Here is a 26,316-nt window from a genome sequence, read left to right on the forward strand (position 1 = left end):
CATCTTAAAAATGATACAGTAGCATGATACATAGTTCTTCATCGCCTCACTTTCAATCTGAAGGTGTCCTCAGGCCTAAAATGGGTCTCTTGTAGACAGCAAGTAGATGGGTCCTTTTTTTTTTTTTTTTTTTTTAATCCATTCTGGTACCCTATGACTTTTGGTTGGAGCATTTAGTCCATTTAAATTCAGTGTTATTATTGAAAGATATCGGTTTAGAGACATTGTGAAGTCTGTAGGTTTCATGCTTGTAGTGATGTCTCTGGTACTTTGTGGTCCTTGCAACATTTCACTCACAGAATCCCCCTTATGAACTCTTGTTGGGCTGGTTTAGTGGTGATGAATTCCTTCAGTTTTTGTTTGTTTGGGAAGACTTTTATCTTCCCTTCTATTCTGAAGGACAGACTTGCTGGATAAAGGATTCTCGGGAACATATTTTTTTCTGTTCATCACATTGAAGACTTCCTGTCATTCCTTTCTGGCCAGCCAAGTTTCAGTAGCTAGGTCTGCCACTACTATTATGGGTCTTCGATTATATGTTAAAGCATGTGTATCCCTAGCTGCTCTCAGAATTTCCTCTTTATCCTTGTGTTTTGCCAGTTTCACTATGATATGTCATGCACAAGATCAATTCGTCATGTCTGAAGGGAGTTCTCTTGTGCCTCTTGGGTTTCAATGCATTTTTCTTTCCCCAGATCAGGGAAGTTCTCAGTTATGATTTGTTCAAGTATACCTTTAGCCCCTTTCTCTCTGTCTTCTTCTGAAATTCCTATGAAAGGGATATTGTTCCAGTTGATTGCATCACTTAGTTCTCTAATTCTGCCCTCATATCCCTGGATTTTTTTTATCTCTTTTTCTCAGCTTCCGCTTTTTCCATAATTTTATCTTCTAACTCACCTCTTCTCTCCTCTGTCTCTTGAATCCGTTCTATGGCCGCATCCAATTTATTTTGCACCTCAGTTATAACATTTTTTAGTTCCACATGACTATCTCTTAGTCCCTTTATCTCTGTAGCAATAGATTCTCTGCTTCCCTCTATACTTTTTTCTAGTCCAGTGATTCATTTTATGACTATTATTCTAAATTCTTGTTCAGTTATTTGTTTAGTGAATTCTTGTTTAGTTAATTCTAAATCAGTTTTGATCAATTTTTAGCTGTCGCTACTTCCTGGAGTTTCTTTTGAAGAGAGTTCTTCCATTTTGTCCTTTTGTGTAGTTCCTGCGGTAGCTCAAAACTTCATGAAACTTACCCTGTGCTGTCTGGAGTAACTTTTGGTGGGCGGGGCCACAGTCAGACCCGAAGTCTGCCCCCAGCCCACCGCTTGGGCCATGGCCAGACTGCTGTGTTCCTTATCTTCCCCTGTGCCAGGGGTAATGCTCACTGTGCAGTGGTGTGGCCTCTGTATGGCCTACTTGCACACTGCCAGGCTTGTGGTGCTGGTTCCATGGGATCTGGCCAAGGGCGTATTAGCGGGGCTGGATCAACAAGATGCACAGGGGGGGAGGAGTAGCCTTAGATCGCTTTGCCATTGGTGGTGCCCTGAGGGAGGGGCCCTGAAGCACTGGGAAGGAGGCAGGCCTGTTGGAGAGATGGATCCACAGAAGCACAGTGTTGGGCTCTCTGCACGGTGCAAGAAAGTTCAGTGATGGGAACTGGTTTCCTTTGGAATTTCAGCTGGGGAATGGGAATTTCGGCTGGGGAATGGGAGAGGGAAAGGGCGCTGGCCAGTGCCTTTGTTTCCATGTCGAGCTGAGCTCTGTCTTCTGGGGCTCAACAACTCTCCCTCCCAGTGTCCTCTCGCCCTCCCCGCTCTCCAAGAGCAGAGCTGTTGCCTTTTAACATTCCAGATGTAAGTCCCGCTGGCTGTCAGAACTCACAGAGTCCACCCCCTCTGCTTTTGCAAGCCAGACTCGGGGGGCTCTGCCTTGTTAGGTTGGCTGCCCTTCCACCGCACTGGCTCCCTCCTGCCAGTCTGTGTAGCACCTCTCCGCCCTTCATACCTTCTTGTGTATGCTCAGCTCTGGAGAGTCCATTCTGCTAGGCTTCTAGCAGTTTTCTGGGTTATTTAGGCAGATGTGGGTGGAATCTAAGCGATCAGCAGGATGAGGTGAGCTCAGCGTCCCCCTATGCCGCCATCTTCCCCTCTGACCTTTTCAATTTATTTAATAAGCTTTCTATAATGTTCAGCGTACAGATATTTTACAAGACTCTTTGGTAGGTTTATTTCTAGGTATCTTACGGTTTTTTTGGTGTAACTCTAAATGGGTTCCATTCCTTGATTTCTCTTCCTGCTTCTTCATTATTGGTATATAGAAATGCAGCCAAATTCTGTATGTTGATTTTATATCCTGAAACTTTCCTGAATGTATGAGTTCTAACCAGTTTTTCGGATGAGTCCTTTGGGTTTCCATTCAGAGTATCTTTTCATCTCTGTAGACTGAAACCTGTACTTCTTCCTTGCCAATTTGGATGCCTTTTATTTCTTTTTGATTTGTGACTGCTGAGGCCAGGATTCCAGCTCTGTGTTGAATACCAGTGGTGAGAGTGGACATTCCTTTCATGTTCCTGATTTTAGGAGGAAATCTCTCAGTTTTCCTCCATTGAGGATGATATTAGCTGTGTTTTTTTTTTTTTCATATACGGTCTTTATAATTTGAGATACATACTATCTATACTCTCTTTAGGGTTTTTGTCAAGAAAGGATGTTGTTTTTGTCAAATGCTTTTTATGCATTTATTGATAGGAACATGTGTTTCTTATCCTTTCTTTTACTAATGTGGTGCATTATGTTGATTGATTTATAGATGTTGGACCACGCTGCAGGCCGTGAATAAATCCCACTTGATCTTGGTAAATAACTTTTTAATGTATTGTTTCATTTGACTTGCTAGTACCTTGTTGGGAATTTTTGCACCCAGGTTCATCAGGGAAATTGGACTTAATTGTACTTTGTGGTTGGGACTTTGATTTTGAATTCAAGGTAAGTAATGCTGGTATCATAGAATGAATTTGGAAGGTATACTTCCATTTTTATTTTTGTAGAACATCTTGAAAAGAATAGGCATTAAGTCTTCTTTAGATGTTTGGTAGAATTTTTCTGGGAAGCCATCTGGCTCTGGACTTTTTTGTTGGGGACATTTTTTAATGTTTACTTTTCAGAGAGAGAGAGAGAGAGAGGGAGAGAGAGGGAGGGAGGGAAGGGAGAGGGAGAGGGCTATAGAGGAGGCACAAAGAGAGAGGGAGGCACAGAACCTGAAGCAGACTACAGGCTCTTAACTTTCAGCACAGAGCCCAACATGGGGCATGAATCCATGAGCTATGAGCTCATAACCTGATTTGAAGTCAGACAGGCAACTGACTGAGTCACCCAGGGGCCCCTTGTTGGGAAATTTTTGGTTACTGATTCAATTTCTTTACTGGTATAGGTAGGTTCAAAATTTCTGTTTCTTCCTATTTTCTTTTTGGTAGTTTATATGCATCTAGGAATTATTTCTTCAACATTGCTCATTTTGTTGGCACATAATTGCTCATAATATTCTATTATCATTTATCTTTCTGGGGTGTTGGTTGTGATCTCTCCATCGTTTTGTTATAATTTGGGTCCTTTCCTTTTTCTTTTTTATAAATCTGGCTAGTGGTTATCAATTTTGTGAATCTAAGAACCAGTTTGTTTCATTGATGTATTCTACTGATTTTTAAATTAAATTTCAAAATTATTTATCTTTGCTCTAGTCTTTATTATTTCTTTTCTTCTGCTGATTTAGGGCTTTATTGTTCCTTTTCTAGTTCCTTTAGATTAAGTTATATATATTTGGGAACTTTCTTGCTTCTTGGGAAGCTTGCATCGCAACATATTTTCCTCTTAGCCTTCCTTTGCTGCAGCACAAAAGGTTTGGACTGGTGTGTTTTCATATTCATTGTCATCTTTTTTTTTTTTTAATTTCTTTTCAACTCCTTGGTTAACCCATTCGTTCTTTAGTACAATGTTCTGTATTCTCCAATTATTTGTGCTATTTCTAATTTTTGCTATGGCCAGTTATTGGACAGTATGAATTTAGTGTCATTGAGTTGTGTGTAGACTTGATTTTTTTTTTTTTTTAATGTTCTCTGGTCTTTTCTAGTCTTTGTTGCTTTTGTACATTTTGTTTTGCTTTGTTTCTCTAAATAATCCCCCTTCATATTTCTTGCAGGATTGGTTTAATGGTCATGGATCTCTTTAGTTTCTGTCTGGGTATTTATCTTTTCTTGTATTCCTTTTAAGAAAATTTTTATCGTTTATTTATTTTTGAGACAGAGAGAGACAGAACATGAACAGGGTGGGTCAGAGAGAGAGGGAGACACATAATCCGAAATTGGCTTTAGTCTCCAACCTGTCAGCACAGAGCCCAATGCAGGACATGAGATCATGCCCTGAGGCAATTCAGACGCTTAACTAACTGAGCCACCCAAGCGCCCCATCTCTTCTTGTATTCCTAAGGAGAGCCTTGTTGGATAAAAAATTCTTGGTTGCAGAGTTTCTCCATTCAGCACATTGAATATTTACTGATACTCTTTTTTGGCTTGCCACGTTTCTGTGGATAGACCTGCTGGTAACCTGATCTGATTTCCCTTGTAGGTTAAACACACATCTCACCCTTGCTTTCATAATTCATTCCCCATCTGTGTATTTTGGGATTTTGACTATAGCATGCCTTGGAGATGGTTGGTTTTTGTTAAATTTAATGGGAGTTCTCTGTGCTTCTTGGATTTTGGTGTGTGTTTCTTCCCCCAGATTACCGAAGTATTTGCTATTATTTTCTCACACAAACCATCTGACCCCTTGTCTCTCCATCTTCTAGACCTCTTTGGTACAAATTTATTCCTCTCTAATATGTCACTGAATGCTCTAAGTCTTGCATATATTTTGCCTTTTTTTTCTCCTTTTTTTTTTTTTTTTTTTTTTTTTTTTGCTTCAGTGTTTCCCATGATTTTATCTTCTTATCACTGATTCACTGCCTTGCTTCATCTATCCTCGCTGTCATGGCATATATTCCAGATTGTATTTTGGTATTATTTTTAATTTTGGCCTGACTAGATTTTACTTTTTATCCCTAGGGATTCTCTAGTGTTCTAGGTTTTTTTTTTCAACCCAAGCTAGTTATTTTTTAATCGTCGTTTTAAATTCCAGTTCAGACATCTTACTTACATCTGTGTTGATTAAATCCTTGGCTGTCATTTCTTCCTCTTATTTCATTTGGGATGAATTCTTCCATGTTATCATTTTGGAGGAAGAAATAAACTCTACACATTAAAAGCAAGCAAACAAACAAACAAACAAACAAACAATCAAATAAATAATAAAAATCAAACAAAGGATACTGGATTCTCAATTTGTTTTGGTCTCCTTACTTTGTTGAGAGAAGCTTGACAGAAAAGAGTGAAAAGAGAGAAAAGAGAAATTTAGAAAATAAAAATTAAAAAATTAAAACAATGGAATCTAAAATGAAGAAAATCAAATAGAATAAAAATATTTGTTCTTTCTGTATCCCAGGAATAAAAAAAAAAGAAATATACAGAAAAACAGAAGTAAATAAAATGAACAAATGGATAAGCAAACACAATTAAATCCATAGGAAGCTAGATCCAGTACTGAGGACTAAAACTTTGCAGCACACTCTCTATGGTCCATATACTAAGTAAGTGAAAGAGAAATGTGCTTGTCTTCTGGGGGATGTGCATGGAGGGCGCTGGTGGGTGTAAAAGTTCCATTCTTCACTTGGTGGTGACGCTTAGCTCCCTGGGGTAAATCAGTGTGGGTGTGCTAGATGTGAAGATGGCTTCATCCTGCTCTCTATAGTTTCTGGTACAGGAAATTTGTTCCCTCACAGATATGCGCTCAATCACCCTTTCTTTGTCTTAGGCTTCCATCTGCCTAAGTTGGCGGTAATTTAAATTAAATTCATTCTTTATTCCTGCATTCCTTACATTTTAGATACATGTTATGTTTTGCATGTTTTATCTTGTGAGTTCCTTGATGGCTTTTTAACAGAAATATTCAGTTTTTCTAATTCTGTGTTTCCTACCTTGAGACTGTCACTTCTGGTCATTCCTGTTCTCCTCAGAGTCCCCTTTAATATTTCCTGAAGGTCTGGCTTAGTGGTCATAAATTCCTTTACTTTTGTCTGTGAAACTCTCTCTCACCTATTCTAAAAGTTAGCCTTGTGGATGGAATGCTGTTGACTGTAGATTTTTTTCCATTGAGCATTTAGAATATAACATGCCACTCCCTTATGTTTTGCCATATTTCTATTGAAAAACCCCAATAGCCTTGCTGGAATTCACTTCTACTTCTTTGGATTTTCTGATTTAAAATTTTTCTTTATCAATATATTTTGCCAACTTAGTTGCACTATTCCTTGATGCAGGTCTGCTTTGCTGAATTTTGTTGGGCATTCTTGTGCCTGTTGGATATGGATATATTTCCTTACCCAGAATAAGGAAGTCTTAAGCTTTTGATTCCTTCAAATAAATTTTGTTCCACCTTGTCTATCTCTTCTTCTGGGACTCCTATAATGTGAATATTAATGAATATTATAATATTTTGTGGAGTCACTGAGTTCCCCAAGTCTATTCTAATTCTGCATATTTTTTTTTCTCTTTTGTTCATATTGATGAAAGTTAGTAAGCTATGTCTCTATTTCCGGAGGGTTTTAACCAAATGAAGAACATATCTTATAGTGCATTGTTGTGTAGTTCTCCCTATTCGCTAGGGCCTAGCACATTCAGAAGGTTCTCCAATGTGTGCTATATGTGTTGTATTGTTCTCTAGCCAGTCCATCCTTTATATAAGTCATATTTAGAGGCTGTCTTTGCTTCAACATCTGGTCCACGGCCTGAATGTGACACATTCTAAATAGTTCTGCTCTGGTCCACTTATACAATGATACCTGATAAATGATAAAATGAGGGCTTACAAGACTCTTGCACCATGAGTCAGTTGTTGGCAGGGGTTTGAGACATCAGTCACAATGAGGTTTAATCAGGCTCAACCCACTAGGATTCAATGAAGAATGATTGGGAAGGTGTTGTTCCCCTGGAGTATGGTGGGGGGGGGCGCTAGTGTAAGGAAGTTAGCTAGCATATATTGATGCTGCACTAGTTACTGCAAGTGGCCCTTTGCTTATGCTGAAGGGTAGTGAAGGGAAATGATACCTGTTAGTCCTTTTGTTTGCAGGTGGGCCACTCTGTGAGCACCCCTTTTCTGGGGCACTCTCTAATACGAGCACCTAATCTCCCCACTGTGTGCTTCATGTGCTCTTCAGATCACTGCTTCCCTGCTGTATATTCCCAGGCTATTACCTTGCCTTTTTCCAAGAGCATCCCAATTTCCTTGGGGGCTCTACCACAGCCAAGCAAACTGGATTTTAAAACCCCAGTCTTTAGTTAGGGGGTTAGATGATGGCACCCTAGGCCCACCTCGTTCTATGAACACAGCTAGATCATTGAATTCATCCTAAGTATTTCAGAAATCATCCTGAAGAACGACAGAAAAAATTCCAGGTGTAAGCGAGAGCAGAAGTCAAACTTCAGAAAGCAGGACTTGTGGAGACATGGTGTAGGGGAGAAACAGGGCCCAGGTTCTGTGGAACGGAGGAAGTTGTGGTCACTGAGAAGAGAGTGAAAGAGTAGGACACACAGGGAGAGCATTTCCCCAAAGTTTTTTTGATTCTATGTTTGTTTGCTTGTTCTGTTCCCTTTCCTTTTCTGTTTTTATGGAATCAGGCTTCCCCACCCTTTGTTTTCAGGGTTATTTTCACTTCAATGAACACATCAAAGCACACCTAGTTGAATGTCGAAATACTCCCCACTGCAATCAAGGAGCTCTTCAGAGCACTGACAAGTGGCAAAGAGCAGACAACACACTACAGCACAGTGCACACAGCAAACACCAGAAACACTTCCTGAAGTGCCAGGATCTGGACAGTGTATGTCACCTTCCAATATAGCAGTACTCTTAGATGAAGGAAACATAACAAGCTTTCAAAACATGCAAAAGACAGAAATTTAGTCAAAATGGCAACATGGAAGAATTCTCTCCAAAAGAAATGCCAGGAAGAAATCACAGAAGAGACTTGCTGCAAACATATGTAAACAATATATCTGAACAAGAATTTACAACAACAATCATAAGACTACTAGCTGGACTTGAAAAAGCATAGAAGACACCAGAGAAACCCTTGCTGCAGAGAGCAACGATCTAAAAACTAGTCAGGATGAATGAAAAAATAGTAGGATGGAGATGAAAAAACAACTGCATCAGTCACAATGAGGATTGAAGAAGCAGAGAATAGGTGAACTAGAAGATAAAATTATAGAAAGTAATGAAGCTAAAAAGAAATCCATTAGATGTAAGGGAAGACTTAGGTAACTTAGTGATTCCATGACAAAAAACAATTTCCATACCATACTAATCCCAGAAGCAGCAGCAGCAGCAGCAGCAGCAGCAGCAGCAGCAGCAGCAGCAAGAAATGGGGGCAGAAGGCTTTTTTGAGGAAATAGTAGCTGAGATCTTCACTAATCTGTGAAGGAAAAGGGATTGAAGTCAAAGAGGCACAGTGACACAGACAATTCCCTTCACAATCAATAAAAACAGGTCAGCACAATGACATATAGCGAGGTTTACAAAATACAAAAATAGAAAAATTTGAAAGCAGCTAGGGACAAAAGAAGGTTAACAGAAGACCTGTCCACTGAAGCTTGGCAGGCCAGAAGGGAGTGGCAGGAAGTATTCAATGTGCTGAATAGGAAAAAAAATATGAAACCAAGAATCCTTTATCCAGCAAAGCTGTCATTCAGAATAGGAGAGGTAAGGACTTTCCCAGACAAACGAAAGAAGTTAATGACCACTAAAGCAGCCCTGCAAGAAATTTTAAGGGGGGCTCTCTGCATGAAGAAAATAGACCAAAGGAACAAAGGCTACGAAGGACAGAAAACAGCACCCGATACACCACAGCTACAGGTAATGCAATGGCACTGAATTCTACCTTTTGAAATCACTCAATGTAAATGGACTAAATGCTCCAATCAAAAGACACAATATATCAGAATGCATTAAAAAATATTCATCTATATGCTACCTACAGAAGACTCTATTTAGATCTTAAAACGTTCAGATTCAAAGTGAGAGGATGGAGAACCATCTTTCATGCCAATGGAGATCAAGAGAAAGCCAGAGTAGCCATACTTATATTAGACATGCTAGATTTTAAAACAAACACTGTAATAAGAGATGAAGAAGGGCAATACATCATAATAAAGGAATCGATCCATCAAGAAGAGCTAAGCATTGTAACTATACTCCCAAAGTAGAAGCAGAAAAATATATAAATCAATTAATAACAGATATAAATGACAAACTGGACTGGATGGGCTTGACTGACACATTCAGAATATTTTATCCTAAAGTAGCAGAATACACATTCTTCTCAAGTGCACATAGAACATTTTCCAGAATAGATCACATGCTGGGTCATAAATCATCCCTCAACAAGTATAAAAAGATCTATATCATACCATGCACATTTATAAAAACTATGCTATGAAACTTGAAATCAACCACAGGAAAAATTATACGTTTATCAAAATTCTAGAGGAGAAATCAGCAAGTGACCTCTTTTACCTTGGCCACAGCAAATTTTTATTAGATGTGTTTTCAAAGGAAAAGCAAATAGAAGCAAAAATGTACTAGTGAGATCTCATCAGATAAAAATGCTTTGGCACAGCAAAGGAAACAATCAACAAAACTAAAAGGCAACTGATGGAATGGGAGACGATATTTGCAAATGAGATATCAGAAAATGGGTTAGTATCCAAAATCTGTAAGGAACTTATCAAACTCAACATTCAAAGAACAAAAACCTAATGAATAAATGGGCAGAAAACATGAATAGATATTTATCCAAAGAAGACATCCAGATGGTTAACGGACACATGCAATGATGCTCAATATCACTCATCATCAAGGAAATACAAATCAAAACCACACTGAGATACAATGTCCCACCAGTCAGAATGGCTAAAATAACAACTGAGGACGCAACAAATGCTGGTGAAGATGTGAAATTGGTATGAACATACACTGGTGCATCCACTGTGAAGAACAAAGTAGGTAGGTTACTCAAAAATTTTTAAACAGGGGCACCTGGGTGGCTCAGTCGTTTGAGCTTCTCTTTTGATTCAGATCATGTTCTCGCTCACAATTTGTAAGTTTGAACCCTATGTCGGGCTCGGTGCTGGCAGCTCAGACCCTGAAACCTGCTTTATAATCTATGCCTTCCTCTCCTTCTGCCCCTCCCCTGCTTGTGCTCTGTCTCTCAAAAATGAATAAAACGTTAACAATTTTGAAAATATAACCACCCTACAATACAGCCATTGCACTTCTAGGTATTTATCTGAGGGATCAAAAATGTTGTTTGAGGGGCGCCTGGGTGGCGCAGTCGGTTAAGCGTCCGACTTCAGCCAGGTCACGATCTCATGGTCTGTGAGTTCGAGCCCCGCGTCAGGCTCTGGGCTGATGGCTCAGAGCCTGGAGCCTGTTTCCGATTCTGTGTCTCCCTCTCTCTCTGTCCCTCCCCCATTCATGCTCTGTCTCTCTCTGTCCCAAAAAATAAAATAAACGTTGAAAAAAAAAATTTAAAAAAAATGTTGATTTGAATCGATATATTGTGCCCCAATGTTTACAGCAACACTGTCCAAAATATAGACAGAGCCCAAATGTCTATATATATGTGGAATATATACTGTCTCTATACATATAGATTTCCAGACTTCAAGTTATGTTAGAAAGCTGTCTTGATCAAGACAGAATGATGCTGGTGCAAAAATAGACACACAGATTAGTAGAAGAGAACCAAAATCCCAGAAATGAATCTACAACTATGTCGTTGTCAATTAATCTTCCACAAAGAATATCCAATAGGAAAAAGTCTCTTCAACAAATGGTGTTGGAAAACTACACAGCAACATGCAGGAGAATGAAACTGGACCAGTTTCTTATATCACACATAAAAATAAACTCAAATGGGTTAAAAGGCCGAAATGTGAGGCTTGAAACCATAAGAAGCCTATAGGAGAACACAGGCAAATTTTGGAAATCCCTCAAAAACATGTAGATTAAAGAACATTCTACTAAAAATGAATGGGTCTACCAGGAAATTAAAGAAGAAATTAAACAGACACACACACACACACACACACACACACACACACACACACAAAAGCAAATGAAAATGAAAACACAACAGTCCAAACTCTTTGGATCTGGCGACATCACTCCTAAGAGAGAAATATGTTGCAATTTAGTCCTATATCAAGATCAAGAAAGGTACTAAACACATAACCTTACACCCAAAGTAAATGAGGACCAAGGCCAGCAGAAAAAGGAAAATAATAAAGGTTAGAGCAGAAATTGTAGGGGGAAAGCTTAGGAATCCCCTGGACTTACACCAATGGGTTAACAAGGCATAAAGAAGTACAAAGCCATAGGATGCTCACACTGGAGTTTGGGTAAACAAAACTAGGACCCCAGAATAGGGAGGTGCAAAGGCAGAAGGAATAGAGAGGTGGAAAGGCACCCAGTGCATAGGTATATGAAATAAACAAGATTGGGTATTCAGGGTGGAAGGGCCCCCCAATTAATACTATTGCATAAAGATGATTTCGCAGGAGGGAAGGACCAAGTTAGGTAAACAGGTAAATGGGGGTACAGACTGCTGCACTGTGGGTTAAGCTGACCAGAGTGGAGCTGACTAGCAAAAGAAAAGGTGGCTTGTTAACCCTGAGCTTGTGTCCTCTATGTTACCCCCTAGGCTAGCTAAGATAAACGACATTGTGCTTCCTGTCTGCCGTTAACATCCATCTGCCCATCTGCCTGGTGCCAGGATTTTGTTTCTTATTGACCCAAACCACAAACACCATTTTGCCCTCAAGCCCATGAGTTCATGTTCACAGATTCATTGTCTTTCTGTGCACTCCCATCATGTTTGTAAGCATTTTGATCTTAATTAATATGGGCAAGGACCCTTATTTGGGGCAACTGTTTTTTCCTGGACATTAGCCATCTCTCATTTTTCATCCTGCATCCATTTCTTTTGTTGGTCAAAAGAGAACTTTAGACCCACAATCTATGACAAGAAATAAGTGATACAGATACAACACACAAAGAGTCAGTAGAACAGGTCATTGACATTTAAAGCTGGTTTTTTGAAAGAATAAACAAAAGTTATAACTCCTTTGACAGACTTCTCAAAAAGAAAAAAGGGAGGACCCAACATGATAAAATCACAAATGAAAGACACATCACAAAAAACACTACAGAAATACAAGAAATTATAAAAGAATACTATGAAAAATTATATGCTACCAAACGGGACAATCTGGAAGAAATGTAGAAATTACTAGAAACTCACACTCTACCAAAATTGAAACCGGAAGAAATGGAAAATTTGAACAGGCCCATAAAACCAGCAAAGAAATGAATCCGTTATCAAAAATCTCCCAACAAAGAGTAGTCCTGGGTCAGATGGCTTCCAAGTGGAATTCTACTAGACATTTAAAGAATAATAAGTATTCTTCTTAAAGCGTTCCAAAAAATAGAAGTGGAAGGAAAGCTTCCAAACTCATTCCAGAACTCGATTCCTAAACCAAAGGCCTCATTAAAAAAGAGATATTACAGACCAATGTCCCTGATGAAACTGGATGCAAAAATGTTCAGCAAGATACTTGCAAATAAAGTTCAACAATACATTAAAATAATAATTCATCATGATCAAGTGGGATTTATTCCTGGGCAGCAGGGCTCTTTCAATATTTGCAAATCAATCAATGCGATACACCCCATTAATAAGAGAAAGGACAAGAAACATATGACCCTGTCAACAGATGTAGAAAAAGCATTTTGTAAAATAAGGCATTGTATATATATACATATATATTGTATATACATACATTGTATATATATATACATACACACACACACGCATATATATATATATATATATATATATATATATATATATATATATATATATATATATATATATGTATATACACACACACACGCACACATATACACATATATATACATATATACATATATATATATATACATATATACATATATACATGTATATATATATATATATGTATATAGTCGAACAATCGACCATAAAATTTGTATAGAACTCTAAAAGACCCTGAATAGCCAAAGCAGGCTGGAAGCATCATAATTCCAGACTTGAAGTTATGTTAGAAGTATCTTGATCAAGACAGAATCATGCTGGCACAAAAATAGACACATAGATCAGTGGAAGAGGACAAAAATCCCAGAAATGAACCTAGAACTATATTGCCAATTAATCTTCCACAAACCAGTGAAGAATATACAATAGGAAAAAGTCTCTTCAACAAATGGTGTTTGGAAAACTGGACAGCAACATCAGAAGAATGAAACTGGACCACTTTATTATGACACACACAAAATAAATTCAAAATGGATTAAAAGGCCCAAATGTGAAGCCTAAAACCATAAAAATCCTACAGGAGAACACAAGCAATAATCACTTAATGCAGGTTACAGCAACTTTTTTCTAAGTATGTCTCTTGGGGGAACGGAAACAAAGGAAAAATAAATTTTAGGATTACATCGAAGTAAAAACTCCAGAGCATATTAAATAATCAACTAAACTAAACGGCAACGTACACAATAGGAGAAAATACTTGTAAATGACAAATCCAGTAAGGGATTTGCATCCAAAATGTATAAAAACTTCTAAAACTAAACATCGAAAAACCTATTATCCATTTAAAAAGGGACATAAGTTTGGGCACACATTTCTCCCAGAAAGACATCCAGATGGTCAAAGACACATGACAAGATGCTCAACATCACTCATCATCAGGGAAATGCAAATCAAAAGGACAATGGTATACAACCTTACACCTGTCAGAATGGCTAAAATTAACAACACAGAAAACAACAGGTTTTGGAAAGAATGTGGGGAGAGAGGAACATTCCTATACTGTTGGTGAAAATGCAACTGGGGTAGTCACTCTGGAAAAATAGTATGAAGATTTCTCAAGTTAAAAATAGAACTGTCTTATGATTCAGCAATGTCACTAACTTACTACGCATTTACTACGTCCTATGTATTTACCTGAAGAATACAGAAATACCAATTTAAGGGACACATACATTCTGGATGTTTATAGCAGCATTATCAACATAGCTAAATTATAGAAAGAGACCAAGCATCCACTGACTGAAGTGGATATATGCACGCGTGCACACACACACACACACACACACACACACACACAAAAAACACACACTGATGCACAAACACATATAGAGACAATGGAATACTACTTAGGCATGAAAAATAAATGTTGTCATTTGCAATGACACAGGTGGAGCTAGACACAATTCTAAGTGAAATAAGTCAGTCAGCGAATGACAAATACCACGTGATTTCACTCATTCGTGTAATTTAAGAAAGAAACCAATTAGGAAAAGGAAAAAAAAAAGATTGAGGCAAACCAAGAAAGTGACTCTTAACTATAGAGAACACACTGATGGTTAGAGGGGAGGTGGGTAGGGGGTGGGTAAATAGGTGATGGGGATTAAGGAGTGCACTTGTAATGAGCACCAGGTGTATGGAAGTGTTGAATCACTATATTGTACACCTGAAACTAATATTATAGTGTATGTTACCCAACTGGTATTTAAACAAAAACTTTAAGAATTGTCTGTATCCCTCCAACATGGGAAAAAATTAAGTGATATCAATATCAAAAATTATGCATTATTCACAATAGTCAAGAAATTGATACAACCTAAGCACTGCCAATTCATTAAATAAAATATTTATTTTTAGAAAGTTTATTAATTATATAATGTATTAATTATATAGATATTGGGTACATATATGGGAATATTATTCATCCATGACAAGGAAGGAAATCTGATATTTACAAAAATGTGGATAAAACATAAGTGTGTGCTGGTAAGTGAATAACTTAAAGACTGTATGATATCACTTATATATAGCTTCTAAGAACTCACAGAGTAGAAACCATTTTGCTACTTATTGGGTGCTCAAGAATTGAGGAATTGAGAGTGTTGGTAAATGTTTGCAAAATTCCTGTTTATATGATGACTAAGATATGGGTGATACAAGAAGAGTACTGTGATTATAGCTGATAATAATGTATGATAATAATCATATTATATTATATGTATTATAATGTATATATTATATTGTATTATATTATATATTATATTATTATATCTAAAGTTTGCTAAGTGTAGGTACATTTTCACCAGAAAAAAAAAGAAAGAAAAAAAAAGAATTATGTGATGAGTCGCAGCTTTAGCAAATGCTATACTGTTAATAATTTTGCAATATAGAAGTGAAACAAACACATTGTATATACCTTAAAGAGTGTTATATGTCAACTTTATTCACAAAAATCCCCAGGATATTAAAACATCATAAACATGATCAAGAAGAATTTATGTCTGCGAACTTTGCCAAATAAGGCACTAACTTTCACTTAAGGAGACACATGGGTTGGGTGTGAACAGATGAAAAAATATTAAAAAAAAAAAAATAAGCCAAAGAGGGCACGAGCAGCTATGTTTATATAGACAAAAAGACATCAGATAATTTTTTTGAGAGACAAAGGACACGGTTAAATAATTGAAAGAGCAATTCACCAGGAAATGCTAATTACAATATGTGTTACTCCAACACCCTCCCCACAGACAGGCTTGAGAAACCTGCCATGGCTGGCATCACTGGGCCGGTTTTTAAAGAAAAGAAAAACCCTAAAATTCATATGTCAGCACAAAAAACATATCACAAAGCTATAATAATCTAAACAATATGGAATAGAAGAGAGTTGAGAACACAATTGAGAATCCACACACACACCAAAACAATGGGTTCTACAAAGGAGGTAAGAATACACATTGGTGAAAGGACAGTCTCTTCAACACATGGTGTTGAGAAGTGGATGTGAGCCTACAAAATAATAAATTTGGCCCCATGCCATACATCAAACATAAAAATAAACTGCAAGTATATTAAATTGTGAAGTAACACTTACAACTGTGGAATTCATAAGAGGAAAATTGGGAAAGCGTCTGACAAATTATTGTTGGCAATGATTTCTTGGATTTGACACCAAATGCAGATTTGACACAAAACCAGATATAGACTGGTAGAACTACACTAATAGCATATGACGTAATGCCTTATTTTCATCAAGACATAAACCATTCTGACAGGAAATCAATAAAAAGAAAATATAAAATAAAAAAAATTAAACAACACATTAACAAAATGGACTTAACAGATATATACGGAACACTACACCCAAAAGCATTCTACATATTATGCATTCTTCTCAAGTCCAACAGATCATTTCCCAGGATGAAGTGAAGTAAGGCCACTAAAGAATTCTTACAAATTTAATAATACTGACATTACATCAAGCATATACCCTGACAATAGTGGTATGCAATTAGAAATCAATTACAAAAAGAAAGTTGAAAAATTCTGAAATGTGATGACTGAACACTATGCAACTGAGTATCTAGTGGGTCAAAGAAGAAAAAACAATAACTTGTTCAGGCAAATGGAAGTGTAAATACAAAATACCACAAATTATGGGATGAAGCAAAAGCAGTTCTAAGAGGAAAGTGATAAAGGCCTACATTAAGGCACAAGAAAAATCTCAAATAACCAGTCTAACTCAACCTAAAGCTCAAATAGTTAGAAAAAGGACAAAATAAGTCCCAAGTTATTAGAAGTCCGGAAATAAGAGACCAGAATAGAAATGAATGCTATAAATACTCACATACAACAGGCAGGAAACCAGACATGAGTGGCAGAAGGATGGACCTTAGATGTTTTGGTAACAGGACCAAGCAAGGACAGCCCAGAAGTCACCCATTCCACCCATCTGGCAGTGGGCCTTTGGATCCAACATCCCCACAGAGGAAGAGTTAAATTTGTTATGTTTGTTGTACTTGTGCACAAAAGCAGTCCACTTGTTCTTATTTGACTTGTTCTTGTATCACTTTTTCTAAATTAGAGAAAATTTGCAGTTTCCTACCCATGCAGGCATTTCAAATACAGCCCCCTAAAGGGCATGCTTACCTGGCTAATTATTATATAATCCAGGCCTGTCAGTCAAATGTTACAAACCTATGACCACCCCGCCCCCACCTCAAAATTGACATAAGCCCAAACCCTGGAGTTCTCTGGGCCTGTCTCTTTTGACTAGTGTGCTCCTACCCTGAAGTGTATTATAATAAAACTTTGCTCTGCTTTACTTGCATTTTGGTGTCCTATAATTCCCGACTGTGGCAGCAATTAAGAACCAATGCTTCTTGGGGTGCCTGGGTGGCTCGGTCAGTTGAGCGTCCAACTTCGGCTGAGGTCATGATCTCACCGTTTGTGAGTTTCAGCCCTGTGTCAGGGCTGGAGCCTGGAGCCTGTTTCAGATTCTGTGTCTCCCTCTCTTTCAGACCCTCCCCCCGTTCATACTCTGTCTCCCTCTGTCTCCAAAATAAATAAAGGTTTAAAAAAAGATTTTAAAAAAAGAACCAATGCTTCCTTCCTTTCTCATCCCACTCTTAGTCACAGAAAGAATCAATATAATAAACTGAGCTCTGCTATTTTAAAGCCAAATCTTAAGTTTGATTCACAAAATCAAACAAATAAAAAACACAAAATAAATCGTAAATGAAAAAGGAGACACTATAACTGACATCACACAAAGAATCATAAAAGTCTACTCTGAACAATTACACATAACAATGTTGTGGACAGAAAAGAAAGGATAAATACCTAAATTATACAATATATGAACAGTATCATGATAAAGCATAAAATATGAACACCGATGAGTAATCAAAAACTCCCTGAAAAGAAAAATCCAGAACCAAATAGTATCACTGCTCAAGTCTACCAAACATTGAAAGAATTAACATGACTGCTTCTCAAACTTTTCCAAAAAATACAAAGGAAGAGAGTATTTTTAAAACATTTTATAAGGTCACCATTGCCCTAAAACCAGAACTATACATGGTTTCCACAAGATAAGAAAACTGAAGGACAACATCCCTAATGAATATGGATGCAAATATCCTGAACAAAACATTCACAAAATAAATTCAACAGCAATGAAAAAGATCATAATGTGGGATTTATTTTAGTGATACAAAAATTGTTCAACATCTGTGAATCACATAACATGACACACAACTTAAGAAAATGAACCATACAAGTTACATAATGTTGTCTAGTTCCAGAAAAAAATGATTTAAAAAAATTCAGTGATGATTCATGATAAACACTCTCAAAAAATGGCACAGAAGAAAGAGCCATAATGATGCCAAAGCCAACAGCTAAGATCATATTCACTGATGAAATACCGAAAATATTTCCTTAAAAACAGGAACAAGACAAGAATGCCCAATTTCACCATCTTTCTTCTTGGAAATTCTAGCTACAGCAAACATACAAAAGAAAGAAATAACCATGTCCAGACTGAAGTGAACTACCACCACTTTCAGATGACATGATACTATGTGTAGAAAGCCCTGAAGAGTCAAACAAAAAACTAACAGACAAAAAATGAATTCAGTTAAGTTGCAAAAATTAATATGCAGAAACCTCTTTGTTTCTATACACTAAAAACAAACTATCAGGAAGGAAAATTAAGAAAATAACCCCATTTACAACTGCATCCAGAAAAATACCTACAAATAAACTTATCTGAGGTCAAAGACCTATATACTCTTAAAACTGTAAGACACTAATGAATAAAACTGAAGCCACTACAAGCAGAATGGTATACCATCTCGTAGCCTGGAGGAATAAGTATTGTAAAGTTGTTTACACTACCCAAAGAAATCTATGAATTCAGCTCAATTCCTATTAAAATGTCAGTGTCATTTTTCACTGAGCTAGAAATATTGTAAAATATATAAAATAAACATTTCTGAGTTGCCAAAGCAATACTGAGGAAAACAAAGTTGGAGGCATCACCCTTTCTGATTTCAAATAATATGACAAGGTTACAGTAATCAAGTAAGTATGATAGAATAGAAAGTCTGCAAAAATACCCACACACATTATCATCAACTGATTTACAACAAGGAATCAATAATGTGCAATGGGAACAAAATAATCTCTTCAATAAATGGTACTAAAAAAATGAAACAGTCACTTGCAAAATGATGAAACCGGACCACTGCCTAAACATCACACATAAATATCAATTCAAAATGGATTAGGACTTGAGCATAAGACCTGAAACCATACATCTAGAAAAAAACAGGCAGTACGCACCTTGATGTCACTCTTGGTAATGAATATTTAGATGTGAACCAAAGCAGAGGCAAAAAAAAAAGATAATTCTAAACAAGTGGTACTAAACTAACAGGAAACAAAACCATCAACTATAAAAGGCAAATTAGTGAATGGCAGAAAATATTTGCAAGTCAGGTATCAGATGAGGGGTTAATATCTCCCCCAAATTATATACATATAATTTACATATGTATTTTAGGATATATTATACACATCATATGCATGCAGCTCAATACTGAAAACAAAAACTATTAACAAATGAGCATAGGATCTTAGTAGACATTTTTTCCAAGAAGACACATGGATGGCCAAGAGGTTCATGAAAAGATGCTCAACGTTACTCATCATGAGGGAAATGCAAATTAAAGCCACAAGGAGATAACACCTCAAGCCTATTAGATAAACTACTACCAAAAGTCAAAAGTAACATGTGTTGGTTAGAATGTGGAGAAAAGTAAACGCTGTGAGCGGTCACTGTGAATGTGGACTCTACAGTCTTTGGGAATCAATACAGAATTTCCCAGAATCAAAAATCTAACTCCCCCAAGATGCAGCAATTCCCCTTCTGGCTCTGTATCTGAGGAAATAAAAGCTGTATTTTATTTTATTCTCTATCTGCACCATATATTCACTGCAGCATTGTTTATACTAGGCAAACTATGGAAACAACCTAGAACCAACCCATCGACAGACAAAGAGACAGGGAAATTTGATATAAGTACAGACATAAACACATGCATGTATAAAAATAAATGTGCATATAAATGTACATTATATTTTACTGAGCCATAAAAAAGGAAGGAAATCCTGCTTTCTGTGACAGAATGGATCAGTAGACATAACCATGTTAAGTGAAAACAAAATGCCATTTTTTTAATATTTTTGTTTTATTTTATATCTAAACTCTTAAAAAGATGAAGAAAGGGGGGAAAACCCCCACAAACTCATACAGAAGACATTAGTGGTTGCCAAATAAAGTATTTGGGGTGGGGGATGAAATAGGTGGAGGTGGTGAAAAGGTGAAAACTTCCAGTTATAACATAAATAAGTCCTTTGGATATAATGCACACTATGGTGACTACAGTTAATTATAACATATTGTATATTTGAAAGTTGCTAATGGAATAAATATTAACAGTTCTTTTTTTTTTTTTTAATTTTTTTTTCAACGTTTTTTATTTATTTTTGGGACAGAGAGAGACAGAGCATGAACGGGGGAGGGGCAGAGAGAGAGGGAGACACAGAATCGGAAACAGGCTCCAGGCTCCGAGCCATCAGCCCAGAGCCTGACGCGGGGCTCGAACTCACGGACCGCGAGATCGTGACCTGGCTGAAGCCGGACGCTTAACCGACTGCGCCACCCAGGCGCCCCAACAGTTCTTACCATAAGATAAAAAGTGCTCGATGGTGAATGTCACCTACATACTGTGGTGATTTCTAACACATACGTATACTGAGAAACAAAAATAAGCTCAAAGTAAAAACTTTTCTAATAACTTAGGCAGAGATACAAAAAAGAAAAAAGGAATGAAGAAAAGTGAGGGCACCTAGGTGGCTCAGATGGTTAAGCGTCTTATCATGATCTTGCAATTTGTGAGTTTGAGCCCTGCACTGGGATCTGTGCTGAGAGTGCAGAGGCTGCTTGAGACTTTCTCTCCCCTCTGGGCTCTCTCTGCTCCCCCTCTATCAAAATAAATGAACAAACTTTAAAAAAAAAGAAAGAAAAGGGAAGTATATCCAAAGGACTAATGGGACACAATCAAACAGAACAAAATATGTATTACGAAAGTCACAAAGAAGAATGTGGGTGTTGGAAGGTTTGAAGAAAAGCCAAGAAATCCCCAAACATTAGAAAAATTAACATAAAATTAAAAATTTCACCTGAACTCCAACCAGGATAAATCCCTAACACCTATCTATACAAATATTTATCATAAGTCAACTGTCAAAAGACACAAGAAAAAAGAAAGATCGTATCTCCAAGGCTGAAGAGAAAGGCAACTTGTCATATACAAGTGTACTCCTTTTTTTTGTTTTAATGCGTACAGAGAAGAGAGACAGAGCATGAGCAGGGAAGGGGCAGAGAGAGGGAAACACAGAATCTGAAGCACATCCAGACTCCAAACTGTCATCACAGAGCCCAACGTGAGGCTCGCATTCAAGAATCAGGAAATCATGACCGGAGCTGAATTTGGATTCTCAATGAACTGAGTCACCCAGGCGCCCCACAGGTGTACTACTGTTAAAGTATTCATAGAATGTTCAACAGAGACCATGTAGTTTAGAGGGTGTGGGATGATATATTATGGTGTTGAAAGAAAAATGCTAACAACTAAGAACTTTATATCTGGCAAAATAATTCTCTGAAATTCAGGAGAAGTTAATACATTTCCAGATAAAAAGCTGACATCATTCACCGCCTGACATGAACTACAAAATGATGATGGTAGTTCTTCAAATTTCTTCCAGGTTAAGTTAAACTTACAGAAAATACAGAACTCTGGAATATTACAATGTAAGGGTAAACCATGTTAGTGTAATACAGAACTTTAAAAAAACAAAAGCATAATGCAATTAAAAATTTAGATTCATGGATCTGTATTTATAATTTTTTTAATTTAGTTTTGAGAGAGACAGAGAAAGTAAGTGGGGGAAGTGCAGAGAGAGAGAGGGAAAGAGACAGAATCCCAAGCAGACTCCATACTGTCAGCATAGCGCCAGATGGGGGACTCAAAATCATGAACCATGAGGTTATGACTTGAGCCAAAATCAACAGTTGGATGCTTAACTGATGGAGCCACCCAGGTGACTCTAATGGATCCATGTAAAATACATAGTGAATACAGAAGTAATAAAAAGTATATAAGTCAGAAATGTGAAAGAGTATATTTTACATGTGTTTGAAGGTAAACTTATATCAGTTAAAATAAACTAATTTTAAGATTCTTCATATAATTGCAACGCTAACCAAAAAGGAAACCTCTAAAGGATATGAAAAAGAAACGAGAAGGGAATGAAATCACGTAACTACAAAAATATACGTGAAACATGAGGGAAGGCAAAAAAGGTGCGAAAGGACAACAAGCTGCAAGACAGAAAATAATTAAGAAAATAGCAATAGCAATTTTACACCTCTAATTAATTAAATGTATATTACTTAAATTTCCCTAAATAAAAGTCTCCAACTATATATTATCCATAAGAAACTCATGTTTTACCTTAGGACACACACAAGCTAAAATAAAAGGATACAACACATATTACATGCAAACATGTACTAAAAACTGGCAGGGACACTAATACCACTGTCAGACAAAACAGACTACAAGCCAAAAACTGTAAATGAAAGACAATGTCATTAAAACGACAAATTTAATATTATATTTTAGTACAAATACACACACATGTATATATATATAAAATATATATATACACACACATTATATATATATGTATATATATATAATGTGTGTGTATATGTGTATATATATACATAAATAAATATATATATATATTTAGTATATATTTATTTAGTATATATATATATATTTACTATATATATATATATTTAGTATATATATATATTTAGTACAAATATAATTTAGTACAAGTTTAAATACATAGCTGACATTGGGGCATCTCAGTGGCTCAGGTGGTTAAGTGTCAGACTTCACCTCAGGTCATGATCTCAGGGTTCATGGGTTTAAGCTCCTCATCATGGTTGTGCTGATAGCTCAGAGCCTGGAGCTTGCTTCTGATTCTGTGTCTCCCTCTCTCTGCCCATCCCCACTCACGCTCTGTTTCTGTCTCTCTCTCTCTCTCTCAAAAATAAACACTACAAAAATTTATATTTATACATATATATATATACATACATACATATATATAAGCTGAATATATTTAGATATAATATATATATAAGCTGAACTAAATAAATATATAAATATATATATGAAATATATATATGAAATATATATATCATATATATATGAAATATATATATGAAATATATATATCATATATATATAAAATATATATATCATATATATATTTATATATATATAATATATATATTTATATATATATGATATATATATTAAAAAAAATATATATATATATAAAAGCTGAACTAAATGTTTTAGAGCTGTCTAAAATGATTGTTCTATTATAGGTTAAATTTTAACATGGTTTACATATGTTAATAGTAAACTGTTATATGATTAATTTCACACCGAAAAACCAATATAAGGACAAATACACAGAAAAACCAATATAAGGACAAATAAATGGCTTTAATACTTAATTTGAAACAGAGTTTACATCATCCAGATGTATAATTCACAGTGCGATTTTACACTTAAATATTTATGGATATATGTTGCTTTTTATGAAACTTATTCTTTATTAAGCTAATGCATACTACATCTAATCAATATATACTGAAATGAAGGACAGACAGTAAACATTACGAAATTTTCCAGGGAGTTTTAGATCATTATGTATAGTTTAATAGCAACATTAAAAATACATGTCATTCAGAAAACTGTATACTCTGAGAATGCTGATGAAAATTTAATTCTGCATTTGTATTTTAATGCACCGCTTTTATTCATGTGTCAGTGGAATATTTTAATCAATTAACAGGACTATGAGTCAACTACTATAAGCAGAAATAGTAAGGCCAGAAGTTCATGCAATATACTTGTACTCGTTTGGATTTTCTTTATCTCTTTCCATGTAGTCTCTGTCAATTAAAGATTCTATTCTCGTCTTCAGATCAGAAGGCTACAAAATAAATTATTAATGTTAATAAAAATGGAATCACAGCATTTTATTTTCATTTCATTTTACTCTCATCTCAAATATATCACATTTTGTATCTCATATTTTTATTATTCATAATTTTCAGGAAACAATAAATTTCTTAACTAAAAAATTACTATAATCAAATCCGAAATACATTAGAAAGGTGCTAACTAGGAATAAAGTACAACTAATACATAAGGAATAGTATAAAATGCATCTGGGATGCATTTTGGTAAAAAAATCATACTTTCAATTTCTTTAATAAAAAGAAGTTATACTCATTAACTATTCCCCATAAGGAGGGCTCTAAAATATAGAAGACAGCCAATACCCTAGGCACTGATGTTTCTATTAGGCACATGGTTAGTTTTGGTGTACGGATTGCACTCACCAGAAATCACATTAAAGAAAGTAATTCTATAATTTACTAAATAATAAGCACCCCAGTTGAGCCATGTGTAGAGAGCACTGCAGAGAACTCGAAGAGTTTTTTTTTTCTCAAAGGAAAAAACAGCTTTTAAATTTTAAAGATCAAGAGTACAACATTGATAAAGTAGCAGCTACAGCTAATAATTCCTTAGCACTTACTATATGCTTCAGGAAACTCTTTTGTCTTAGTAACATTTGAGTAAGTTGTTATTATCACCCTCCGTGAGGAAGTGGAGATACACACGTTATGTAAAGTTGGCAAGAGTCAGAAAATGAGAAAGATATGAGACAAAGCAGGATTGAAAAAAATCATAGCTGACAGGCTTTGTGAACCAAGCCATAAACACTAGACTAGAAATCGAAGTGTTTGTAGCAATTCTATTTTGATTACTTAGGATACACAAAAGTACAATTTTCATTTTATTTTATGACGACATACGAACCAATAGCTTGACATTTTTAATAATTATGGCAGAAAAAAGTTATTAAAATGTCTAACCTATAAGAATCAGACAATTAGCTACATATTGTCTTTAAAAAGACTTTTTGAAAATGGTTAAGTAGGCGGTAATTTGCCAAATATTGTTAACAATTTGTTAGGTTGTAGTATTTAATAATGTCACAAAGATCAACCGTTATAAGATGTAAAAATAGACAAAGGACTATCATAGTAAGACCAAAGGCCACTCTGCTAGGAATTGTGAAGTATTTGCTTATAAGCAGTGCAAATAAAGGCAACTTCTAACTGTATTTCATCAAGGAGATACATCAAGGAAGTGAATCTAAACCATGGAGGTACAGTGAAAATACTTAAAATAGATCATGACACTAATTTCTTTTTCTATTTTTTTGTGTTACCTTTCAAAATGTTACAACTTTTTATTTATAAAACTGATAAAATTTAATAACCTAATCCAGTAAACCATAACACAAAAAGGGACCTAAGTCCTGTGATAATCACACTCACAAGTTTTACTCCATATCATAGATAAATTTTTACTTGAAATTACCGTATAAACCTATGGTTTTATTCAAAACTACTCAATGCCACTGGATTTTTGGTAGATTTGTTTACCTGTAGTGTAAATTTTAGCTGGGTATACAATTCTGAGAGAAGTACACTGTGGGTAAGTGTTTTCCTTATCTTCATAATGCGAACAATTGCAGCATCAATCTGATATCGTCGATCTTGGAAAACTCTCTGTGTGGTGATGGTACGTTCCTCTATCTAATGAAAATAATTAAAAGATAAAATGACAATACGTAAAATTTCAGTAATAATTAAACTGTTATGAAAATTAAAGGTTTCAAAAGATCACTTTTTGTACAAACAGTAACAGAAACGATATATAATTCACTTTTGCTTCTATCGGAAACCTTTTATATACTACACTTTTTGGATTTAAGTTTGTATTAAGTCATCCTCAATTTTAGAGTCCTTTTAACCAGAAAAGCTATTAATAGGAAAGCATCGTGCTATGATTTGAGCAGTTCTTTGAAACAAGTTAGTTGTATGACTTCGGTGGTAATAAACACTCTACCATATTTAAATGTCATGTCATAGATACAAAGTAAAACTTATCTTGTACATATAAAATTACTCCATTAATAATTATTCTATTTATTCAAGCTAAAGCTTTATTTTCTATTTTACTTTACA

The 26,316-nt window shown here is 35.8% G+C and overlaps 1 protein-coding gene across 1 annotated transcript in view; it reads right to left on the bottom strand.

The window, feature by feature from the left end:
* Positions 1 to 23,694: 23,694 nt before the first annotated feature.
* LOC131503562 (cullin-4B-like) overlaps positions 23,695 to 26,316 on the bottom strand; it is a 142,447-nt gene continuing 139,825 nt past the window's right edge. Inside the window, exons 20-21 of the mRNA XM_058715011.1 lie at positions 25,732 to 25,884; positions 23,695 to 24,206 (exon numbers count right to left, since the gene is read on the bottom strand). Coding sequence (XP_058570994.1) covers positions 24,111 to 24,206; positions 25,732 to 25,884 — 249 coding nt within the window. The 3' untranslated portion in view covers positions 23,695 to 24,110. The remainder of the gene's footprint in view (positions 24,207 to 25,731; positions 25,885 to 26,316) is intronic.

This window comes from Neofelis nebulosa (genome assembly GCF_028018385.1).
Source record: "Neofelis nebulosa isolate mNeoNeb1 chromosome Y unlocalized genomic scaffold, mNeoNeb1.pri SUPER_Y_unloc_1, whole genome shotgun sequence".
Taxonomy (NCBI): domain Eukaryota; kingdom Metazoa; phylum Chordata; class Mammalia; order Carnivora; family Felidae; genus Neofelis; species Neofelis nebulosa.